The following is a 22,304-nucleotide window of genomic DNA, read 5'->3' as shown; positions in this document are numbered from 1 at the left end:
AGCATGAAGGGGATATTCACCACAGGCAATGGGTCCTCGCTCAGTAGACAGATGGAAAGCCATGACTGCCCATGTCATGACACTTTAATGCAGTGGTCCCCAACTTTTTTTTGCACCGTGGATCGGTTTAATATTGACAATATTCTTGTGGACTGGCCGACTGGGGGAGGGGGGTGTTCAAGTAGGGTTAAACTCACCTCAACATGTCTTTTACAGTTAGGGTTGCCAACTTTCTCACTCCCAAATAAGGAACAAAAGTAGCAGTCAAATCCTGGGACACTTTACCCCTGGAAAGACCACCATGACCATGAGGCCTTGCGTGTATGTGCTGATTTTTTTTTGTCCACAAATCGGTTTTGCCTTTATCTTCCCGACTATACTGTACATACATTATTTCTACTTTATACAGGCTGTGTATTTATCATATCATTCCTGCTTTCACTATATGTTAGTGTTATTTATTTTCGGTTTTATGTGTTATTTGGTATGATTTGGTAGGTTATTTTTTGGGTCTGGGAACGCTCAAAAATTTTTCCCATATAAATTAATGGTAATTGTTTTTTCACTTCACGCCATTTCAGCACGAAAGGTTTCACAGGAACACTCTACCTTAGCGGGGGAAATACGGGACAAACCAAATTAGCCCAATATACGGGATGTCCCGGCAAATACGGGACAGTTGGCAACCCTATGTTCAAGTTCAACAGTGCGTGACAGGGAATGAGGAAAGGTGCAGCTGACTCGTATCGTTTCCTTGCGGCCCAGTAGCACATGCTTTGCAGACCAGTGGTTGGGGACTACTGTGTTAATGGTTTCCGAAAGCTTCATACTGTTGTCTAGATAATTCCACTATTTTAACCAAATGAGTTGATGGAAAGAAGAATGATTTATATTCCTTTGTCACTTTCTGTTATGTCAGATATATAGGTACACACATTTTGCAATGTGGGAAGTGCAGCAGGTAATGGGACAATAATAGTCAAATAACTTTTTTGCACAATAGTAGTTGAAGGGTAGAGAGAACTTTCACTGCTCGTTTCAAAATAGTGCCTTGATAATGATGTAGCAACTGTTTTCCTCACCCCCCACACCCACCCGCCAGGTAAAAGATGATACCTTTGTCAGGACCTTCACTGCAAAGTGTTCATTTTCTATTACGGAAGTTGATTACCAACACCCTGCTGCCAACATTTGACTTTTGGATTGAATTCCACCTGGATCGCTGGTACAAAGCCCTTTGCTGTCGCAACCAGTCTTACTCCTGGACAAAAGAGGTGAGGTTCCTGTTCTCCCCATCAACCAGATAAAGTAGAAGTTTAGACAGAATAGCATTGAGGTATTGGTGGTGACATTCTCCTATTCTGTATTATTAAAAGAAATATTTTTTCTCCAGGAACAGATATTCAGGAATAAAACAGTTACTAGTTATGCATGTCCTTAACTCTGTAAAATGTTCATAATTACCTGCTTAACTTCATAACAATAGCTTCCATCTACACAATATTATGAGGATAATCAGCTGAGTCATGGCGGAATATTCTTGGTACATGTGGTTAATGGCCAGCAGAGTGTTTCGAAGGAACACAATGAAATTCAGAAAGCATCACCTTTGATCGTTGGTATGTAAAACCAAGATACTGGCACATTATACTAAAACAGATCTTGCATCTGAATGTACAAAGCAGCCAGTTTCAAAAGATAGGAGGTAATTAAGGGTGTAGTTTTGGGTACAGCTTGATAAAAACACAAGGGAGAACAGGACAGGATGGCCTGAGGATGAACAACAGTAATGCAAACTGAATGACCCGCTTCTGTATTTATAGAATTAATTTTATATAATTAATCTAATTCAGTGCGATATTAACGACAGCGCAGTGCTGGTATTTACCTACGCTTATGTCAGCTGCAGAACTCCAGCATTCCTGTCCTCGGTTATTGGTGACTGCACACAGGTAAGACCCACAATGTTTCATCTCAGCCGCAGCTATCTGAGTAGAGAGAGAAAATATTTTCTAATCTTGCCAGAGGAGAACAACATCTGTCTGATCACAAAGATCCAGTAATTTGCCGTGACAGCCATTTCTCAAAATCACAATCTTTGTATTATCGTCATGTAAAAGCAAAATGAGTTGGCTGAAATGTCACATCTTTGTATTTCTAATAATCAGAAGGCAATTATTAAAATAATAGTTCATCAGTACAGAACATACTAAACTTGTAGGAACATAATGAGACAGTCATTTATCTCTTTAAACCTTTTCTTGGCTGATCTTTTAGTTCAATCTATCCAGCTTGAATTGTATTAATTGCTCTTTCTGACAAAAACCTTAGTTCTGATATTTCCATGCTGACTCTCATCCATAAAAGAAACTGAATAATTTCACATCTCCACTATGCATTCCGTTCCATTCCAAAGGATTACTGCATATTGTTTGTTTTCTTCATAGTCCTTCATCTACAGCAGGGTTCCCAACCTTGTTTATGCCATGGATCAATACCATGAAGCAAGGGGTCTGTGGACCCAGGTTGGGAACCCCTAATCTACAGGCATCTGACAGCGCTACACTTTATGTTTTAGAATACTCATTGTTACATCCTGTTTAATTAAACATTGGATACACCACAAAGCCAATAGGTTGCAAGTTCAAATCACAAATCGATGTGCTAGTTTTCACTGGATCCAATCACTCCCCGATTCAAACAAGAGAGATTACCAATCTGAACCTCCATACTCACTAGTCCTCCCACTAAATGGAGTGGACCATAAGTAGTATCTGGTTCATAGGTATCACAGGGGAGTACCCGGTTCACAGGTATCACGGGGGGGTACCCGGTTCACAGGCATCACGGGGGGGTACCCGGTTCACAGGCATCACGGGGGGGTACCCAGTTCACAGGCATCACGGGGGGGTACCTGGTTCACAGGATCACAGGGGAGTGCCTGGTTCACAGGTATCACAGGGGGGTACCTGGTTCACAGGTATCACAGGGGGGTACCTGGTTCACAGGTATCACAGGGGGGGTACCTGGTTCACAGGCATCACAGGGGGGTACCTGGTCACAGGTATCACAGGGGGGTACCTGGTCACAGGTATCACAGGGGGGTACCTGGTTCACAGGTATCACGGGGGGTACCTGGTTCACAGGATCACAGGGGAGTGCCTGGTTCACAGGTATCACGGGGGGTACCTGGTTCACAGGTATCACAGGGGGGTACCTGGTTCACAGGTATCACAGGGGGGTACCTGGTTCACAGGTATCACAGGGGGGTACCTGGTTCACAGGTATCACAGGGGAGTACCTGGTTCACAGGTATCACAGGGGGGGGGGTACCTGGTTCACAGGTATCACAGGGGGGTACCTGGTTCACAGGTATCACGGGGGGTACCTGGTTCACAGGATCACAGGGGAGTGCCTGGTTCACAGGTATCACGGGGGGTACCTGGTTCACAGGTATCACAGGGGGGTACCTGGTTCACAGGTATCACGGGGGGGGGGTACCTGGTTCACAGGGAGTACCTGGTTCACAGGTATCACGGGGGAATACCTGGTTCACAGGGAGTACCTGGTTCACAGGTATCACAGGGGGGTACCTGGTTCACAGGTATCACAGGGGGGTACCTGGTTCACAGGTATCACAGGGGGGTACCTGGTTCACAGGTATCACAGGGGAGTACCTGGTTCACAGGTATCACAGGGGGGGGTACCTGGTTCACAGGTATCACAGGGGGGTACCTGGTTCACAGGTATCACGGGGGGGTACCTGGTTCACAGGATCACAGGGGAGTGCCTGGTTCACAGGTATCACAGGGGGGTACCTGGTTCACAGGTATCACAGGGGGGTACCTGGTTCACAGGTATCACAGGGGGGGTACCTGGTTCACAGGCATCACAGGGGGGTACCTGGTCACAGGTATCACAGGGGGGTACCTGGTTCACAGGATCACAGGGGAGTGCCTGGTTCACAGGTATCACGGGGGGTACCTGGTTCACAGGTATCACAGGGGGGTACCTGGTTCACAGGTATCACAGGGGGGTACCTGGTTCACAGGTATCACAGGGGAGTACCTGGTTCACAGGTATCACAGGGGAGTACCTGGTTCACAGGTATCACAGGGGGGGGTACCTGGTTCACAGGTATCACAGGGGGGTACCTGGTTCACAGGTATCACGGGGGGTACCTGGTTCACAGGATCACAGGGGAGTGCCTGGTTCACAGGTATCACGGGGGGTACCTGGTTCACAGGTATCACAGGGGGGTACCTGGTTCACAGGTATCACGGGGGGGTACCTGGTTCACAGGTATCACGGGGGGGGGTACCTGGTTCACAGGGAGTACCTGGTTCACAGGTATCACGGGGGAATACCTGGTTCACAGGGAGTACCTGGTTCACAGGTATCACGGGGGAGTACCTGGTTCACAGGTATCACGGCGGAATACCTGGTTCACAGGGAGTACCTGGTTCACAGGTATCACGGGGGAGTACCTGGTTCACAGGTATCACGGGGGGGTACCCGGTTCACAGGTATCACAGGGGGGTACCCGGTTCACAGGTATCACAGGGGGGTACCCGGTTCACAGGTATCACGGGGGGGTACCTGGTTCACAGGTATCACGGGGGGGGGGGTACCTGGTTCACAGGTATCACAGTTGGAGACACAGAGGCTACAGATGTTGGAATCTGGAGTAACAAATTAATCTACTGGAAGAACTCAGTGCGTTGAGCAGCATCTGTGCAAGGAAAAGGAATTGCCAACGTTTCAGGCTGAAACCCTTTTGACTGAAAACATCGACAATTCCTTCCTTCTCACAGATGCTGCTTGAGCCATTAAGTCAGTCCAGAAAACTTTTGTTGCCCTAGACTGCAGGTGAGATCCTGAGGCCATGTCCCCAGCATGTCACGATGACCTGCAGACTGTCCCTACTATCAGATGTTGAAAGAATATTCAAATATGCTTACATGAAACAAAACCAAGAACTACTTAAAGTCCCAACAATAAACTAAAAGATTAATATGAAATAAAGGACAATAAAATGCTCAACTGCAATAATCATTTTTAAGGCGAAGGACCTCATTCAAATGAATGGGGCCACACTACTTAACGGCTGTTATAAAAATGAGAGGGTCTCTCACTAAAGTGGTTCAGCCCAGTATGTGCGTCCTGCATCCAACTTCCAGCTCAGCTCTGACTCCTATTTTCCAATACACAGGTGCAGAAGTCAGGGGTAAGCTGACCCACAAGCAGGTTCCCTCAAGAACAGGGGTTCCCAACCTGGAGTCCACAGACAACTCAGTTACTGGAGGGGTCCATGGCATTACAAAAAAAGTTTGGGAGCCCCTGCTCTAGAACCACCATGCTCATGGCCGTCTTTAGTGGAGCTGCTTTCAGACTAAACACTTTGTTCTGTCCCCTTGATGGTATGAAAAGGTGGTAATTTATTGAGGTCAACTTACCGTCAACTCCTCTTTGGATTGATGAGGTAACTGTATTCCATTTTTGTACCACTGGTATTTGGGAGCAGGAATTCCAAATGCAACACACATCAAGGATGCTCTCTGTCCAAGTTTTACTCTCAAGGGCTCAGGCTGCACGCCAATCACTAGCTCGCCCTGCCAGTTTCGAGATAACCCTGCTACGAATGCGCAACAGAATATGTCAAAGTACAATACAGTATCTGTAAAGCACACATAGTACTGCATTGGCACAGGATCAAGTTGCAAGACAATAAAATGTTATCATGCCATTTGAAGCATACTGGCTTCCCCCTTCAACACTTGCTTGTTACTTGCCTCAACCATACCCTGAGGTAGCATGCTTTAATGTCTTAACCTAAAGACACTTGTGCAGGGTGATAAAGCTTGCTAATTATACCAAGTAGAAAAGAAGAGACATTGAAGAAATGGGGCAAGTTATTTGAGTTAGCAAAATGGCAGTTGAATGCAAAATAGAATAAGATATTTTGGCCATAAAATAAAATACACCTTGAATACTGAGGGCTAGATACTTATCTCCTTCTTTTTGAGGAGTTCAGAGGGTAAATGTCCTCTGTTCCATTGATTTCAGAGTGCATACATTACCACATTGTTCATTTCACATCTGAAATCCTGGTTCTATCACATCTGAAATCCTGTCTGCCCTCTACCCTGCACCCCCATCAATTTGCCTATCGCACCAACAGGTCAACAGAGGACACCATCTCCACGGCACTTCACTCTGCCCTGCCCCACCTGGACAGCCCCAACTCTTACGTCAGAATGCTGTTTATTGACTTTAGTTTGGCATTCAATACTGTGATCCCCTCCAAGCTGATCACCAAACTTCGCCAGCTTGGTATCAGCGTATCCCTCTGCAATTGGACCTTGGACTTTCTGACTAACAGACCCCAATCAGTTAAGTTAGACAACCTCTCCTCCTCCACTCTCACCCTGAACACCGGCGTGCCTCAAGGCTCTGTGCTGAGCCCTCTTCTGTACTCCTTTTTCACCTATGACTGTGTTCCTGAACATGGTACTAACTCGATAATCAATTTCGCAGACGACACCACGGTGGTTGGTCTGATCAGAGGGGATGACGAGACAGCCAACAGGGATGAGGTCCAGCACCCGGCTGCGTGGCGTGCCAACAACAATCTGGCCCTTAACACCCAGAAGACCAAGGAGATCATTGAGGACTTCAGGCATGCCAGGAGTCACACTCACGTCCCCATCTACATCAACTGAACTGTAGTGGAGTGTGTATCAAGCTTCAAATTCCTTGGTGTCCACATTTCCGAGGATCTCACCTGGTCCCTGAACTCCTCCATCCTGATCAAAAAGGTGCAACAGCGCCTTTATTTCCTGTGGAGCATTAAGAAAGATCACCTCTGTCCCAGGATACTGACGGACTTTTACCGCTGTACCTTTGAGAGCATACTCACCAACTGCATCTCAGTGTGGTATGCAAAAATATTTGTGGGCTGTAGCACTTTTTTTATTCGCAGTTATTTTGTAAACAACACTATTCTTTGCATTTCTGGTCAGATGCTAAATGCATTTCATTAGCTTTGTATCTGTACTCGGCGCAATGACAATAAAGTTGAATCTAATCTAATCTAATCTAATTTAGTGTAGGTGTTAATACATTCCATATTTACCATTAAAACAAAGATCGTATCTCTACGGCTGGACTGTTAGCTGAACAGAAATGCAAGCCTTAATTAATGAGGGTTTTGCTTTTCTTGTAGTAATTAATTGGTGATCTCGAGAGTGGCAAGCACTTATCAATCTTGGTGATGCACATATTAGCAAAGTAATATTGTCAAATTTGTCAGTTGTTAAATTTGTACAAATCACTATTTAGGTACTTTTTCATATGAAGTATTCCAAGTACTTTATATGAAAAAAAAATTACATGAGGTTCTTGAGGACCTGATGGTATGAACATCGATTTCTCGAACTTCCCTCCACCATTCCCCAGTTCTGTTTCCCTCCCTCATCTTATCTCCTTACCTGCCTATCACCTTTCTCTGGTGCTCTTCCCACTTCCCTTTCTTCCATGGTCTCCTGTCCTTTCCCATCAGATTCCCCCTTCTCCAGCCCTTTATTCCTTTCACCAATCAACTTCCAAATTTATTTCACACCCCTCCCCCTCTCCTGGTTTCACCTATCACCTGCCACCTTGCACTTCTTCCTCCCCTCCCCCAACCTCCTTACTCAGACTTCTCCCCTTCCTTTCCAGTCCTGATGAAGGGTCTCGACCCAAAACGTTGACTGTTTACTCTTTACCATAGATGTTGCCTGGTCTACTGAGTTCCTCCACCATTTTGTTGCTGTGGATTTCCAGCATCTACAGATCTTCTCGTGTTTGTGAGGCTCTGTAGTCACGCTTCTCAGCAATTTAAACCCACCTGGAGAGAAGGAGATCCTACATAATCAGTGAATGCCTGGATTCACTGACTGCCCGGGTTCTCCATTGCAACAACAAAGCCACAAGTCTTGTACCCATAGCTGATCGGATCCAATGTCTGGAGGGCTAATTACTGACTGATACTGATGGAACCGGCTGGTGGCGTAGTGGCATCAGCACAGGACTGCAGGGCGGGAGGTCCCGTGTTCAAAGCCAGCCGGCTCCCCTGCACGCCTGTCAACCGTGCTGGGCTAAGAGCTGGTGATCTCTGTGGAAAAAAAACTCACCCGGCAAAAGGCAATGGCAAACTACTGCTATAACTTGCCTCGTACGCGATTCCCAACTACGTCAGAGTGGTGTGGGAGGAAGTCATCCGCTAACTGGAAATTCTGGATGCGACCTACCCACCATTCAGATATAGCTGAAGGATGTACTATGTGGAATTTTGCAATTGCTATTGGGCGTGGAGGTTTATTATATATTGCCTTCTAGCTGCATGTAAACATGAAAGAATGACATAATTGAACCAGATACTGCCACAGATTTCTGTCTGTTAATCCAAAATCAAAATTGTAAACAGAGGAATAAATTAAAATATTTTACAACACACTTGATATTGATGTTTTATAGCTCATAATGGCTTTGATTTCTTGGAACATTTTAGCAGCATGTCATTGCTGTGTTTTTATTTCTTTAAAATATAGAATGTCTGATGTTTTTGAGCAAACAGCTGCTAAAGGAGGTGGTGAAGGGAAAGGAAACCAGAGTTCAGAAGCTGTCACTGGCAGATGAATTAACAACGCAAACGCATGTGATCAGCAGGCCTTCTTCCTGCTTTCAGTTCTTTGATCCAAAATTGGTGTGTCTCGATGCTGCAATGACACTAGCCATTTGCAGTACAGTTTCTGGTTTGTATGCCCATTCTCTGTGTCTATATACAACAATAAGGAAACATTGTAAAAGTTGTACCCCACCTGTAAAGTATAAGAAAATCCTCCACAGCACGTGTAAGCGATGGGTGGGGAGCGAGATGTCAACAGACACAGACAAGAGAACAGATAACGAAGAGCACTTACTGATTCAGGATGATGACCTATGAAGTACTAACTTGTTTTAAATCTATTTACACTATTGTGACATCGGAATAAAGAGTGCACATACCTAATAAGTCAACCTATCATTTGACATTCATTTTCAAATGGATTTCCACCGTTATTCCATGATTTTCTGTTTTATTTACACTGCATATTGAGATACCATGCGAAATAGGCCGTTCCAGTCCTTCGATCTGAACCACCCAGCAATCCCGATTTAATCCTAGCCTAATTATGGGACAATTTACAATGATGAACTAATCTACGTCTTTGGATGGTGGGACGAAACTGGAGCACCAGGAGGAAACCCACATGGTCATGGGGTGAACGTACAAACTCTTCCCAGGCACTGACAGGAATGGAACCTGGGTTGCCTGTACTGTAAAGTGTTGCTTTGACCCTGCTGACCCATTTTTATAATAGCAATATTATACACAGGGAATATAACATCTTGCGAAGCATGTATCTATAAAAGCTACCAGAACAGATGACAAGGAATCAATGATCCTGCACAACCAGTTTGTAACAGATATCTTATGTGTGGTGTGGCAGAGTTTAGTAGAAGGCACAGATAGGCCAGTCTATGCTTCAAGAGCAGGGAAAGGCTCTAGAGGCACACATTCACAAATCACAAGAATAGTTCTGCAGGACGAGACAAATGAAAGCCAGAGATACCAGCGACTGCAGATGCTGGTATTGAGGAACTCAGTGAGTCAGGCAACATCTGAGGGAAATACGTTCAAGATTCAAGTTTATTTGTCACGTGTACATCGAAACATACGGTGAAATGTGTCCTTTCTGCTAACAACCAGCACAACTGAGGGTGTGCTCGGGAGCAGCCCACAAGTGTTGCTGCACATTCTGGCGCATAGCGTGCCCGCAAAGCTGGGCAGAACCACACACAGCACAAGGAAACAGAACGCTACAAACAAGGGCAGAGCAAGCCGCATTCCTCCCTCCCTCCCGCACGTACACATGGTCCTGTCACCACCAGCCTCCAGCGGACTCGGACTTGGACTTTAACACGCACACATTGAACATTCAACTACCCCCGTGGACTTGCAGACCTGGAGCTCTGGCCAGTGGGCCTTGACTCATGGACTTCCGATTCGACCCTCAGACCTTAATCCTCAGCGTCAATCACAGAACTTATCAATTACTTTACACCAGACCTTGAACACCAGCCTGACCATGAAGGGACCCTGAACACTAGATTCCGAACTCTGATCTCACTGATCGGCGAACACGGTGGGGTGGGGGGGCACTGAACCTCTCTCCTCCTGCCCAACATAACTCCAACTCCAGAAACCGTTGACAACAACTCGCTGACCCTGGCGGAGCCACTGACCTTCTCTCGGCCCAACATCCCAGCCCCATCCACGGATGTCTCACGTCTGCATTGCTGTCCTTTGAATGTGGAGTGGAGACTTAAGATTCTAATTCCCCACATCCCTGTGCTTAAAATACTGACCACTAACTCCCCCCGTCCTCAAAACCATTCCCCCAAGCCCAAAAAATAATGAAAAGCAGCTAAAATGGAGCCATGACCTCAACAGAGGTCACTACCCAGTGCCACCTTGAGGTTTCAGGTTAAGAGGGAGGAGCTAAAGATGGCACCAGAGGTTTCTGAAAACCTGGACGACTTCTTCCAGTTCATCCGTGAAACAGCTTCCTCTTCTCTTTTCATGATGGCTGGGGTCCTGTCAGAGTCCATGATATACAGATGCAGCTCAAACTACTGTTTTCCACAGGCACTGGGTTTTCATTCTCAGACTCGCGTACAGCCTGGTGTGTCAATACCTTTACTTGCGGCCTGGAAGACACGCGCCTTTGAGGTGTGGCCCCGGGCGTGGACGACCTGGTTCCTCTCTGATGTCGCCAACTAAAGCGTGCAGTGTGCGCTGCTGTCGAAAGAAGGCCCCTGCACTTGCGCGATCGCTTTCTCGATGATGATCGAGACTATGTTGGTCCTCGAGTTGGGGGACTTGGTAGATTCTAACATCAAAACTGCGAGCTGCTGGTCTCCCCTCTTGCTGTTGCAGGAGCGCTCTCTCTCTCCTCCCCCACTAGTGAGAGAGAGAGCCTGTCTGAGATGTCGAAGTGTTGGGATGGACAGTACTTTTTCATGGGTCATTGTCTCTTTGGGGGCTTTGCTATTGCTTGCAAGGTGGGTGGTGGGAGGGGGTTTGATGGTTTTGCTGGAGCAAGTGGGGGAAGGGGAGGGGGAGGGTTGATGCAAAAGCTGCTGCCTGTGCATAGGAGGGGAAGGGGGGCTTTGGGGTTCTAATGTTTTCTGTCATTCATTCTTTGGGGTGTTTCCTGTTTTCTGGATGTCTGTGAAGAGTAAGAATTTCAGGTTGTATACTGTATACATTCTATGACATTAAATTGAACCATTTGAGACCCTTCATCTGGACTGGAACCGTAATGAATTCAAAGCAGAATTCAAAGCAAAATAAAAGCCAAGCACTGAATTTTATTTTTAATGGAATAGAATTGAAAGGTAGAGAACCCAGATTGAACTCACATTGAACTTTGGTACTGGTAATCAGTTCTCGTTCGAATGTAAAAATGTTAGTACGGTTCTGGTTGAGGTTCAAAATAATTTACAAGCATGGTGAAACTGAGACAGCATGCTTCTTTTAGAAAATTTCGCTCAGACTTGGTTTTACTTTTCTTGAAGTGGAGAGCTCAAATCTGACCAAATAGTTTAAAAACTGTGAAATAGGGGGATGGGAGAAACACAGAAAGGATTCCTCTGCTTTTGGGAAGAGAGCAAGAGTTCAGGTGTTGGTTGGGAAAAGCCCAACATTGCATCCATAAATTTTAACAATGTCAGATCACCAGTCCTGGTGGTTTGCAGTGCTGACAAATTCTGATGTTACGCCATCAACCTGTAGCGTTATCTCTGTTTTTATTCCACCCTCCGTGAACACTACCTGTTCTGCTGAGTATTTCAAACATTCCGTTTTATTTCACATTTCCAGATCTACAATATTTTCAATCTTACAGTTCCAGCAGCTCCCCACGCCACCGCCCCCCCCCCGCCACTTCTTTAAGTGATGTTTGGATAGGTATATGATGGAGAGGGATTTGGCAGAATATTGTCTGGGTACAGATCGATGGGACTAGGCAGAGTGGACAGCATGGACTGGATTGCAGGAAGGGCCTGTTTCTGGTTGTAGTGCATGGTAATTATGGGAAAGATTGAAGGGAAGAAAGCAAGAGGAAGACAAAGACAAATGATGATGGAGACAGCAGCCAGAGAACTGGAAACGAATACCAATGAATTGATCCACTTGACCCGAAACAGGAGTGTGCGGGCCATGGCAGTCAAAGCTTAAACTGGGCATGGCACCTGATGATGTTGATGAGATTGGAATCACAAATAGTAGATGTACGTCAGTGCCAGGAGCCATCTGCTCTGCTGAGGGGGGCCTACAGCTCCCTCCCTGCATCGCTCATCAGCCTCAGAACTGTGAGATGGTGCAGCAGAGTATACAGAAAACAGTGCTGAGGAACAGAGTGTTCTGGCAGCCTCCCATATGATGTTTCACAGTCTATTGTTTTTATCTTTAGGCCTGTTTTACTTCCATTAGATAGATATGTTAAAAATTGATTGAGGAAGACACACAGGTAGTTAGGGTGAGGGCTGAGGGCTGAGGGAAAGCAGCATTTAGCTGAAGGAAACCTTGTTATTTCCCAGAATCCTCGCTGCTCAGGTAGAGGCCTGACACCACTAGGCTAAATTTGGAATGAATGTACCAAGTCCTGAAATGGCATTCGAGTGGCGCATGTTGCTTCTGAATGTCCTTCTCGCTTCCGCTCGCATGTCTGTCAGCTCTTCTTTTTAGTCATTCCCTTGGGACCTTGCATGACTTGCATCCAAAGTCAAAATCCAAGCTGAGTTCACTGTCATATGCATAAGTGCATACACAGACACAATGCAAAACCTACTAGCAGCAACATCAAAGGCACATGGTACCAGATACACAAAAATCACAAGAAAAATGTAAACTATACGTGATTTTTACAAGGAAAAACACAATTACAACTAAAAAAGTACCCGTTGTAATGCAAAGTGGCAGTAGTGTTGCTATTTTGAGGTTGTAATTAGGGTTGTGCACGTAGGTTCAGGAAGCAAATGATTGAAGGCAAGTAGCTGTTCTTGAACTTGGTGGTGTGGAGCTCCAGGTTTCTGTACCTCTTGCCCAATGATAGCTACAAGAAAGTGGCACGGCCCAGTTGGCTCATAGAACCACTCTGGTTCTTTGAGGTCTGAGGTGGCTAATGAGGCCAATGTGAGAACCACAGACTCTTTCAAGATTGGGCAGGGTAATGGCTGGCTGGATGGATGTGTGATACAGCAGTGTCAACGTCAAAGCTGGAACACTTGGAGTATTGCGTGCAGTTCTGATTGCCGTGCTGTAGGGAAGACGCGATCAAGCGAGAGAGGGTGCAGAAAAATTCATAGAAATGCTGCCAGAACAAGAGGGCTTGAATTATAAGGAGTGATTAAATAGGCTGGGACTGTTTTGCCTGGAATGAAACAGTCTGATGGGTGGGTGACTTTATATTGGTTTAGAAAATCATGATTGACATAGACATCAGTCTCTGTCTTTTTCCCAGAGAGGGGAGCCTAAAATTAGCTGGCATAGATATAAGGTGAGAGGGGAAAAGATGAAGGGATCCCTGGGACTAGTTTTTCCCACACACACAGGGCGATGGGTATATGAAATGATTGCCAGAGAAAGTGGTAGAGGCAAATACAATTACAATCGTTCAAAGTCTTTTGGGCCGGTACATGGATAGGAAAGGGTAGAGGGATATGGGCCAAAGGCAGGAAAATGGGATTAGTAATAGATATGTCAGTGCTGTTTACCTCCACGACTATGAATAAAGCACCGAGTTATGAGCAATGACTGTAGAACACCATACAGGATGAGGTGCCAGATCATTTAGGGATAAGGTACTGTTAAAAAGACAGAGGAAACAATATTGACACTACTCCAAGCCAAGCCCTACTCACCGTACTGCAGAATTAAGCATTCTGTAAATTGTCTTATTGACCAACACCTCCCCATTTATAAACCACACACTAATGCTTATGTGAACCAATTATAAAAGGAGCTTTTACCAGATTTGATAAAATGAACCTTGACCTTTGCCCAGTTGCTGAAAACACATCGGTTCTGTTCATCATTCACTCGGCACACATAAATCCCAGTCTTCACAGAGTCAACCAGAAGTACCGACTGTGTTGCCCCAACGATCTGTAACCAATAGAGAAAGAACCTCATAGTAGGACCTTCAAATACCAACGACTGGCACAATTGTCGTGTCACAGGGGTATCAACAAGCCAAACAAACGTACTGTATCTGAAAAGGTCCAAAATATCTACATCAACTGTTGTGTTTTACACTTCATATTTAGACATGAGCACCGACATGGGCATTGGCTAAGCGATACCACTAGCAAACTCAATCACTTTCTTGTGTACTCTGGAACAAATCTGCATTGCTAAAGGAGTGTCCTTGAAACAAATCACTCCTGCAACAGACTGCAATAGAATTGTCCTTAAGTTTCTATTGATTGAGCTTGGGACAAGAGACCTGGCAATTTAAATACAATCACGTAAATCAAAAGCAAGATCATTCAGTATCGGTGATTGTGGAACGAATCGATTATAATAAACCCACCTAGCTCACTTCCTTCCTTGAAGAAAGTACAGCAACCTGTCCTCAGTCCGACCTATCTGCGAGTTTCAACTGAAAATGTAGCTCACTTTTAATTGTACATAGTAATGCTTGGGCAAGGTATTTAGATCAATGAAAAATTAGGGATGATGACAAATATTGACTGTATCAGTAATGTTATCTACCAACAAAAGCATTTCTTAATAATTTTATTGATGATGCACACTTAAGTGACAACATTGCTTTCCTTTAAAAGCAATAGGGTGGTACAGTAGCGTAGTGTAGTGCATGTTTTACAGTACGGGCAACCTAGGTTCAATTCCTGCCACTACGTGACCACGTGGTTGTCCTCCAGGTGCTCCGGTTTCCTCCCACAGTCAGTCCAAAGGTGTACTGGTCCGTAGCTCATTGATCATTGTAAACTGTCCAGTGATTAGGCTAGGGTTATATCAGGGGTTTGCTGGGTGGCTCAAAGGGCCTGTTCTGTGCTGTATCTAAATAAATAAATAATATTTTAAGTCACAATAGAGTTCTGAGCTCTGAACGGCCCTTTGAATTTCTTGCTCTTTATATGACTTTTCACTAGCAGGATGTGATAGTTCACATCATGTGTCATTACTATTCTTCATGAACCCCCTATCCTCGTAGCTGTACACTTCCCTTAACCCTCAGCATTCTGCAAGAATGTCTTCTTGCTTTCAAAGCCAAAATGAACAAAGGTCTTCCAATTAGTTCAGAATTTCACAAGTTGCACTGCTACTTTTTAGTTGGGTATTATCAGAAATAGCAAGTTTTTTTTATAGCAACATCCTACTTATATGAGTAAATTTGACCCAAAGCTCTTTATAGGACTGTGATTATCAAACAAATACAGAGCTGGACATATTAGGAAAGTTGACCAAGACTTGATCGAACTGATTAGTTTTAAAGAGACACACACATAAAATGCTTTTGGAGCTCAGCAGTTCAGGCAGCATTAATGGAAACGAATAAACAGTTGACATCTTTGGTCAAGATCCTTCTTCAGGACTGGAAGGGAAGGGGGGCAAGACCCTTTCCTTAAAGAGAATGGATGAGGAGCGGAGAAGAGCATAGGTGATGATGATTTGGCGAAATTTCGCGAGTTGGGGTCTTGGCAGCTGAAGAAACAGCTTGATTACGTTTTCATCCTATTGAAAACCACATAGCAGCCAAAAGTCAAAAGTTAGTAGAAAGATCACTCTGCTAAAAAAGGATTCGGTCTTCCAGAGGAATGTCTTGTTGAAAGTATGCCCATGATATATTACTGACCTGAACAGAGACTATTCTAACACACTGGTTTTCACACGGCTCAGAAATAATCAATTCTTCACCTCAGCAAATGAGGTTTCTAAGAAACAGGGTCTCTACAGAAAGTAGTCTGCAAATCCTGTCATATACTTAAGAAGCAGATTGAAAAGTTACAAAGCTCAACATTTTCATCTGATGTCAATCGCACTCAATGGCCAAGCAGATGAATTACTGGGTAAATTTTTAAGTACGCACAGGTAGGTTGGCCAATCATTTGTTCCCATGGATACAACCTTTTTAATGTTTGTGGGGCAAATATGGCTTTAAGCACAATCCTTGCAGGAACTTATTTCAATAGTCATGTCGGATGAGAGTCCAGATTCAAGAATTTAGAAAGGTCCAGATAAATCATAACTAAAAAAACTTTGATATTGCTTCATGAGTAATTAATAGACAAGGGAAAAGAACCACAGGGGAGTTTGAGTCTGAAAGTGTTTTGGTTGCACTGAATTTAAACTTGACAAGTTTAGAGACAGAGCTGAAGATGCAGATAAGCAACAGGAAAAGAACAGAAGGTGAGAGGACGGTGAGACCGTGGCAGATTCACTACTGCCTGTATTGGTATTTCTGCTTCTTTCCTACCATCACAAATATTCTCTAAAATCCTCTGCCTTTCACACAGTAGCATAGAGATTAGCACAATTGCTTTATAGAGCAGGCTGTTAGATCAGGATTTGATTCCCGCTGCTGTCGGTGAGGAGTTTGTGTCTTCTCCCCATGACCACGTTGGTTTCCTATGGGTACTCTGGTTTCCTCCCACATTCCAAACACGTGTGATTATGACTGATGAGTTCTGGGCATGCTTATGTTTGTGCCGGAAGTATAGCACGATTTTCGCTTAGTTGATTTGAAACAAATGACGTATTTAACAGTATGTTACATTGTACATGTGACAAATAAAACTAATCTTTAAGTTCCAAGATATACCACCCTGATATTAATTGCACGGACTCAATGAGATCCACGTTTCTCAATAATACAGTGTAAAATAGTGTCCTACATAGCGAACACACCATTTAAACAGGCATGCATTGCACTCTTGCGATTTTCTTAGCTCAGACCACAAAGGCCTCACTGATGTCCTAAAGACACAAATTCTTCAAAATAGTCACTGAATTCTTTCTTTGATTTCTGGATGCAGACATTGCCAGTCAAGGCAAGATTTTGCCCCCGAGAAGATAATGTTGAAAAAGCTTCTTAATCTGATGCAGTCCTCCTGGTGAAGAATTCCCTCAATGTAGCTGGGGAGGAGGTAGCAGGACTTGCACCTACTGACTATGAAAGAACAGTGGTAGATTTCTCAGTCAGGATTGTGTACAACTAAGAAGGGAACCTGCAGGTGATGGGGCATCCACAAACTTCATGCCCATACCATATGGAAGAGATGGAAGATTTATAATAAGCTGACCAAGTAGCTTATGCACACTGTACAAACTGGTGGACTAGTAAGATGGAGGTATGCTTGGTCACAGCGGCCACTCTGGATGCAACAAATGGTGCAAATATTTTTCTTGTGATCGCAAGAACCTGTTAAGAGATTGGTAATACAAAATACTGCAAGTTCGGTTCATTGATTCATTGGCAGGACCAGCTGCATGGCCTTGCTTGTTGCCCATTACAGCCACTCAGGGAGGTAGCACTGGGGACAGTGTGGAAGAGAACAGAGACGCAGCAGGTGTGCTGGATCAGTGCTGAGTTGGAGACCAGCCCCGGCGGGCCAGCTCTGCAGTGTTCGCTCACTGGAAGACAAGCTGATTTGCCTTTGTCTGTGACTGACCCAGCATGAGATGAGAAACTGCTGTGTGATTGTTCTTGCAGAAACATGACTGTAAGACAAAATACCATATACCATAAATTTTCAGGCCATGTCACTCAGGGGCTTGTACTAACATTATTTTGTAACTCTATGTGCTGTGTGCCTTTTATTTTGTAACTATATATATTTTACAGCTTGACCCCAGAGGAAGGCTGTTTTGTTTAGCTGTATACATGTGTACAGCGGAATGACATTTAAACTTGATCTTGATGTTTTTCAGCTGCTGGAAGAACTTTGCAAGGAAACTCAAAGAAACCAGGGAACGGTTGTTCTATCTAGGCAAATGCATTAGTAAAACTTTAATCAAGAATTGGAGACTCTTGGTGGTGGAAATGTAGAAAATGGAATAATGCACAGATATTAAAGCATACCTGTATAGGCAGCTTTCAAATCCCTTACTCACTCTTCCTTCAGTTAGTCCTGACGAAGGGTCTCGGCCTGAAACGTCAACTGCGCCTCTTCCTATAGATGCTGCCTGGCCTGCTGCGTTCACCAGCAACTTTGATGTGTGTTGCTTGAATTTCCAGCATCTGCAGAATTCCTGTTGTTTCCTGTATAGGCTCATATGTTTTATCCCAGAATATGTTTCCTTCATATCCTCCCCACCCAGAGGCAGAAGTACTTCTCATCTTCTCTGTTCATACACAGCCTGATGAAGAAACGGCAACCTCCCAAAGTTGACTAAAGAAAGATGAAATCCATCGGCACCAGCTGCTTTTATATTTCCTCACTTACTTTGCACAAATGATCTTCTCTACAACTGGCCAATAGAGCTGTACAAGAGACTGCAGCCAGAAGTATTGTGGGCAGTTCTGGTTGTCATAGATTAGGAAGGGTATGATTAGCTAGACAGTGTACAGAAGAAGAAAAAAAAATCACGAGGACATTGCAGAGACTGGAGCGCCTGAGTTATAAGAATGGATAGACTGGGACTGTTCACCCTGGAGATACTGAGGGATGACCTGATGGAAACGTACAAAACTATGAGGAGCAAAGACAAGATGGACTGTCTGTGTTTTTATCCCACAGCACTGGAGCCTAAAACTAGGGAGCACGTCTAAGGTCTGAAGGGCAGGTTTTTCATGAAGAAGTTAGTAGGCATATGGGGTGAGCCTCCAGAGGAAGTAGTGGCAGGTACCTTTACAATCTTTAGAAACGACGGGACAGGTACAAGGAGAAGAAAGCTTTACAGAAACATAGGCTAACTGCAGGCAGGTGAGACTAGCTCAGGAACCCACCTTGGTTGGTATGGATGAATTGGGCAGAAGGGCTTGCTTTTGAGTGGGATAACTCAATAATTATTCTCCACTATTTAGTACTTTGATGGCTGGTGGCGTAGTGGCACCAGCGCCGGACTTCGGAGCGAAGGCTCCCGAGTTCGAATCCAGCCGGCTCCCCTGGCACGCCTTCCATCTGTGCTGGGTTGAGCGTCGAGCTAGCAACTCGACCTCGTAAAGAAATTGCCTGCTACAGAAACACCAACAGCAAAAGGTTGATGCTATACTCTCTCGTGAGTTTAAAAGGCAATTTCCTTTTTCATTCAATACTTTAAATCAACATGGACTCCTCTGAACATGCAGTATATCTTCAAGGGACAATCCAAAAAAGGAAAGGGGGCGCAATGGCTAGCAGTAATTCCCAAGGTCATTACCAAGTTGCCAGAGCACTAATAAATTTCTGGCATGAACTAACATATGGGCATCCTAAATGTAGAATTAAAAATCAACATCTGGGCAGATGTTTTATCATATGTCCCTCTAGTATTAAAATGAAAGGGAATCAGAAAACTATCAAAGACAGTCTCTATTTCTTTGAGTTAATTGTGGGAATAACTTGCACTAACAAATCTCTTTACATTTAAACTGCACTTCCTACATGAATAATGAATCTGTTGTGCTATTCAAATGAGTGTGGCTAAAATTGCAAGGGAGTACACAAGTCCTAATGAAGGGTTTCGGCCCAAAATGTTAACTGTTTACTCTTTTCCATGGATGCTGTCTGGCCTGCTGAGCATTTTGTGTGTACTAAGTAAATACAAACCTGCTTATGACTCCCTATGCAAACATTCAATTATGATTCACACACTTTCAGATTGGATTTAGGTGAATTGGTTATGGGTGAAAGTGAAAGAGGGTTGGCAGGGGGTCTGGCTCCTGTCAGATTCCAACAGGACAGCCTTTAAAGTAGCAATATTTCTATGTGACTATTTGATGAAGGGAGGCATTTTGCTGTCTTTTAAATTGAAGCTGCAAAATAAAATTGTGAGGCAGTCTCCTCATTTTTCGAAAAGTAGTTTTATTTAAATAATCAATCTTGATAATATTCCTGGAGGCTGATAAGAAACAAGTTGAAAAATAGCAGAAAGTACTTACATTTCTATAATATTTTCACAATATTCTCAAGACCATTCAAGCCTGTGAAGTACTTTTAAATGTAATTACTGTTACTGACGACGGATGTGTAGCGGCCAGTTTGTGCATGAGATTTCTTAACAGTAAGATAATTTGTTTAACTTGGGTTAAACTTGTGACTCAGAAGTAAAAAAAAAAGTGTCGGCCAATTAGCTTAGAAGTTCGTCTCTAATAGTGTTAAGTACACATTATAGCACATTGCAATTTGTCTCCATTGACTTCAGTGTGATGAACTTATCCACCCATGCCCCACTAAGTTTAAGAGCATATCCTAGGAAAGGATTGGAGGGATACGTGCCAAAGCAGGCTAATGGAGCCAGTTCAGGTAAGCAATTTGCCTGACATGCACGAGTTGGTTCAAAGGGCTGTGTCACTATGTTCTGGGGGCAGAAGATATTGTGCATCTGTGACCACTGGGTAGGTCCAGACAGAAATGAATTTCTGATCACTGTTTCCTACAGAAGAATTTGACCACACATACTGCTGCCTCCTAGTTCTTAACTTGGTCTGGGAAAAGATGAGATCCATATCAAATTCACTGTCACCTTACAGCATATATTCTGTGAGCTAAAATCAACATTACAACAGCGTTCCCATGATAATGTGACCAAAGCCAAAGCAATTCCATACCAACTTATTCCCATTACCGCATACTGAGTTAGTTGAAATCTCAGTAAGGCTGACTCAACTCTATTTGCGAAGGTAGAAATTGCCTGAAACACTAAGCAGAGCAGGGCAACATCTGCAGAAACAGGAACCAAGCTGAAGTTTCAGCTTTTTGTCAGGACCGCATTCAGGTCTTTATCCTGAAACCTTGATGGTTTCTCCTTTCAGCCCCCGCCTGATTATTCTAGAACCTTCTGTTTTCAATTTCAGTTTTCCTGCAGTTTGGTTTTGTTGATTTCTATTTGAGAAGTTATACTGACAGCACTGTATGTGCTGAAGATTTCTCTGCCAAGTCAATAAAATAGTCACCGTCCATGCTAAGCTTTAGACATCAATTCTAAGAAGCCCTGAGGGCTTGTGTCATCATCACTCACTGTTGGCACTTCAATATACCTCCAAATGTTCCAGCACAGGACTAACTGAAAGAAGAGCTAGTGAGAGATTTGGAAGTGAGAGGGGGAGATCCAAAATGATAGGAGAAGACAGGAGGGGGAGGGATGGAGCCAAGATTGTCCAGCTCTTGTCATTTTGGATCCCCCCCCTCCCACTGTCAAATCTCTTACTAGCTCTTCTTTCAGTTAGTCCTGACAAAGGGTCTCGGCCCAAAACGTCGACTGTACCTCTTCCTAGAGTTGCTGCCTGGCCTGCTGCATTCACCAGCAACTTTGATGTGTGTTGCTTGAATTTCCAGCATCTGCAGATTTCCTCGTGTTCAGGCTTTTGTATCTGGTCACCACTCATTAGGAAGGACATTGAGGCTTTGGAGATGGTGCAGAAGTGGTTTACCAGAATGCTATCTGCTTTAGAGGGTATGTGCTATCATGAGAGGCTGGGCAGACTTGGTTGTTTTATCAGAAGTGGCAGAGATCGAGGTGAGATCTGATAGAGGTTTATAAGATTATGACATAGATAGATAGAGTGTATTGGTTTCTCAGGGTAAAAATTTCTAATCAGAGGGCATGCTTTGAAGGTGAGAGAGGGTAGGTTCAAAGTATTTTTTACTCATAGTAGTGGATGCCTGGAATGCGCTGCCTGGTATGGTGGTAGAGGCAAATACATTAGAAGCTTTTAAGAGACATTTGGATAGACACATGGATATGAGGAAGATGAAGGGATATGGACTTTGTGTAGGTAGGAGCATATTACTTGGGAGGGGGGGGTTGATTTACTTTTTAGCCAGTTTGGCACAACATTGTTGGTTCAAAGGCCTGTTACTGTGCTGGACCGTTCTATGTTCTGCCCGATGGGCGAAGGAAGAGGAAAGAATGTTCGTGGTGGGTGAAGTCTTTGATTATACTGACTGCTTTCCTGAGGCAGCAAATGTAAATGAGTCCATAGAGGGGAGACTGGTTTCCATGATGTGCTGAGCTGTGCCACAACTCTCTACAGCTTCTGCGGTCAAGG

At 44.3% G+C, this 22,304-nt stretch overlaps 1 protein-coding gene across 2 annotated transcripts in view; it reads right to left on the bottom strand.

The window, feature by feature from the left end:
* The window catches only part of malt3 (MALT paracaspase 3), a 138,135-nt gene that overhangs the window by 65,306 nt on the left and 50,525 nt on the right, over window positions 1-22,304 (bottom strand). For both annotated transcript variants that reach the window (XM_063070871.1, XM_063070872.1), the window contains exons 5-7: window positions 14,119-14,254; window positions 5,457-5,635; window positions 1,889-1,988 (exon numbers count right to left, since the gene is read on the bottom strand). In XM_063070871.1, the coding sequence (XP_062926941.1) occupies window positions 1,889-1,988; window positions 5,457-5,635; window positions 14,119-14,254 (415 nt within the window). The remainder of the gene's footprint in view (window positions 1-1,888; window positions 1,989-5,456; window positions 5,636-14,118; window positions 14,255-22,304) is intronic.

This window comes from Mobula hypostoma, chromosome 18 (assembly GCF_963921235.1).
Source record: "Mobula hypostoma chromosome 18, sMobHyp1.1, whole genome shotgun sequence".
Lineage (NCBI taxonomy): Eukaryota > Metazoa > Chordata > Chondrichthyes > Myliobatiformes > Myliobatidae > Mobula > Mobula hypostoma.
Note: the sequence above shows the minus strand (reverse complement) of the source record. Positions and strands in the feature narration are given on the sequence as shown.